At 68.9% G+C, this 2,484-nt stretch overlaps 1 protein-coding gene across 1 annotated transcript in view; it reads left to right on the top strand.

Moving 5' to 3' along the window:
* The window catches only part of MNEG_8391 (MATE efflux family protein), a gene marked incomplete at both ends in the record, with an annotated part of 2,675 nt that extends 1,000 nt beyond the window's left edge, over positions 1-1,675 (top strand). Inside the window, 4 exons of the mRNA XM_014043134.1 lie at positions 37-227; positions 668-766; positions 1,228-1,288; positions 1,571-1,675. Coding sequence (XP_013898588.1) covers positions 37-227; positions 668-766; positions 1,228-1,288; positions 1,571-1,675 — 456 coding nt within the window. The remainder of the gene's footprint in view (positions 1-36; positions 228-667; positions 767-1,227; positions 1,289-1,570) is intronic.
* Between the last annotated feature and the right edge of the window lie 809 nt (positions 1,676-2,484).

The raw sequence follows: 2,484 nt of genomic DNA, 5'->3' as shown, positions 1-2,484 counted from the left end.
AATCAACCCTGCAACACCCCACAAAATCCCGCGAAGGTCGGCGTCGTGCTGCAGCGCGCGCTGGCGATATCCCTGGCGTACTGCGCGGGCGCGCTGCTGCTGTGGACGCGGGGCACCTACCTGTTAGTCAGGATGGGTCAGGACCCCCAGATCGCGGCGGCCGCGGGCGCCTTCACCCTGGCGCTGGGGCCGGCGCTGGTGCTCGACGCTGCTGACCAGTGCTGCAGGTGCGGCGTTGCGCGCGCGCATGTGATGCACTGCGCGCACGCGTGCGTGCGCGCGTCCGTGCCTGGCGGCATGCGTGCTTCTCGCCGGGGTGCCAGGGCCGGCGGGCGCTTTGAAGCAGCGCTGCGAGGCGGCGCAGCTGCCTTGAGGGTTGTGCGCCGAGGCGCGTCGCGCGCACGCTTGCGCACAGGCGTGCCGCTGGCGGTAGGCTTTGAGGGTGTGTCTCGCAGGGCTAGGCCAGGGCAATGCGCTGCGCCGCGCCATTGCCTCAGGCTCGCCAGGTGGTGCCCACATGCCTGTCACTGATATGACTGCCACCAAAAAAACCGTCGGGCATGCGACCGTGGCCCATGTAACTGCCCTCCACAGCACTTCCACCCGCTTGACTGCCGCCCATGTGACTGCCGCCCATGTCACTGCCACCCGCGTAACTTCCGCGCAGGCGCTACCTGTCTGCCCAGTCGGTGGTGCAGCCGCTGATGGTGGTGACGCTGCTGGCCACGCTGCTGACGCCCCTTTTCCTGTACGTCTTCGTCTTCCGGTGCGCACCCCTCGCACATACAACGCCGCGGCGGCCCCCGGAGCGGCGTCCCGAGCCCTGATTTTGCGCACGTGCTGTGCCCACCGTCCTCTTGCCGCCGACATGGGGGGTCCGCCCACCTGACTGCCGAAGGACAGGGGTTTGGGGGCGTTTTCATCCCCGCTGCAGCTCCTCTCATCCATGCAGGGCCCTTTCTTGGGAGGGTGGGGGAAACGACCTGCGGGCCGCAGTCGGCGAAACACCAGAGCGCGTGCCCGCCGCGCCGCGCCGCGCCGCGCCGCACCGCTGGCCCCTCCCAACGGCCGATCTGCGCTTGTGTCTTCGCCGGACGCCTCTCGGCTGTCACAAGCCCCGGCCGCCTCCCAAGCCCCCGCAGGCGTCTGCCCTCTCTCTTTTTGGGATGCATGATGCTGTTTTGCTGACAATCGCACCCCCACTAACCCGCACATCTGAACTTTCAGGTACAAGATGGGCCTCCTGGGGGCGGCTGTGGCGTGGGACCTGACGCAGGCTGCCAGCTTAGTCATGATGGCGTCGTACTGCGTCTACCACACCAGGAAGCAGGCGAGGCCCGATGGGGCGCGGATGCGCGGCGCGGGGTCCGGCGCAGTCCCTGGTTGCTCACAGTTATTGGGGGAGGGGAAGGCGCGCCGCGGGTTGCGCGGGCCGGCCGCTGTCGAGGGGGCCGCGCTCCCCAAGCTTTTGGCCCCGAGCGCGGCGCGGCGACGCGTCCCCATAACAAGCGGCCCCCGCGTGGTTGTCAACACACATGCGCGTCTGCGGCACGTGCGCGCGCCCACCCAGCCGCCCAGCAAGTGCACCTGGGGCGGCTGGACGCGAGAGGCGTTTGAGGGCTGGACCCAGTACATCACGATGGCGGTGCCGTCCATGGTCATGATCTGTGAGTGATGTGATGCGATCTGATCTAAATTGGGGGGGACGCCACGCATGCCTGCGGCAGTCGAGCGACCCTACGAGAACGTGGCAACTGACGCGCCGGGCGGCGTCCCACCTGCCGCGGCCGGGGCCTGGCGCCAGGTTCCAACACGTCGGCGGCCCCAGCCCTTGAGTCTCGGGCCTGCGACCATCAACGCATAGTCCACCTGCTTCCTCTCCCTCTCCCACATATCTTCCCGGCCACCAGGCCTGGACTGGTGGACGTTTGAGGTGATTGTGATGCTCTCAGGTCTCCTGCCCAGCCCAGATGTGAGCCGTGGGGAGGGGTTTGGGGGGGGGGGCGGCAGGCCGCCCTGGCCTGCAAGGGAGAGGCGCCTCCGCCCGCGTGGGTCGCTCTTGCCAGGCAGTGCCCTGGATGTTGCCACCCTTCTCTGTGTCACCCAGCCTCGGAGTTTTCAGCAGCCGCGAGTGTCGTGGATTTGGTCGGTCCTCGCTACGGAAGGGCGTGCCAACCACTGTCTGCCCCGCCCGCCATGCGAGACGCGACACTCACCCAACAACCCATGCCGCCCGCGCCCCCGCGGCCGCCCTGCGTCTCCCGTCGTCACCCGCTGTCACCCGCCGTCACCCGGCCGGTCACCAGGTGACGATGTCGATGATGGGCATCACTTTCAACATCCACGCGCTCTGCTTCTTCGCGGCGCACGGCCTCAGCGGCGCGGCCAGCACGCGGATAGGGAACGACCTGGGGGCGGGCCGGCCGCGCATGGCGTGGCTCACGACGCAGGTGATCTGGGGGCCGGGGTGGGGCGGGGTGGGAG

This window comes from Monoraphidium neglectum (assembly GCF_000611645.1).
Source record: "Monoraphidium neglectum strain SAG 48.87 unplaced genomic scaffold scaffold01590, whole genome shotgun sequence".
Lineage (NCBI taxonomy): Eukaryota > Viridiplantae > Chlorophyta > Chlorophyceae > Sphaeropleales > Selenastraceae > Monoraphidium > Monoraphidium neglectum.
Note: the sequence above shows the minus strand (reverse complement) of the source record. Positions and strands in the feature narration are given on the sequence as shown.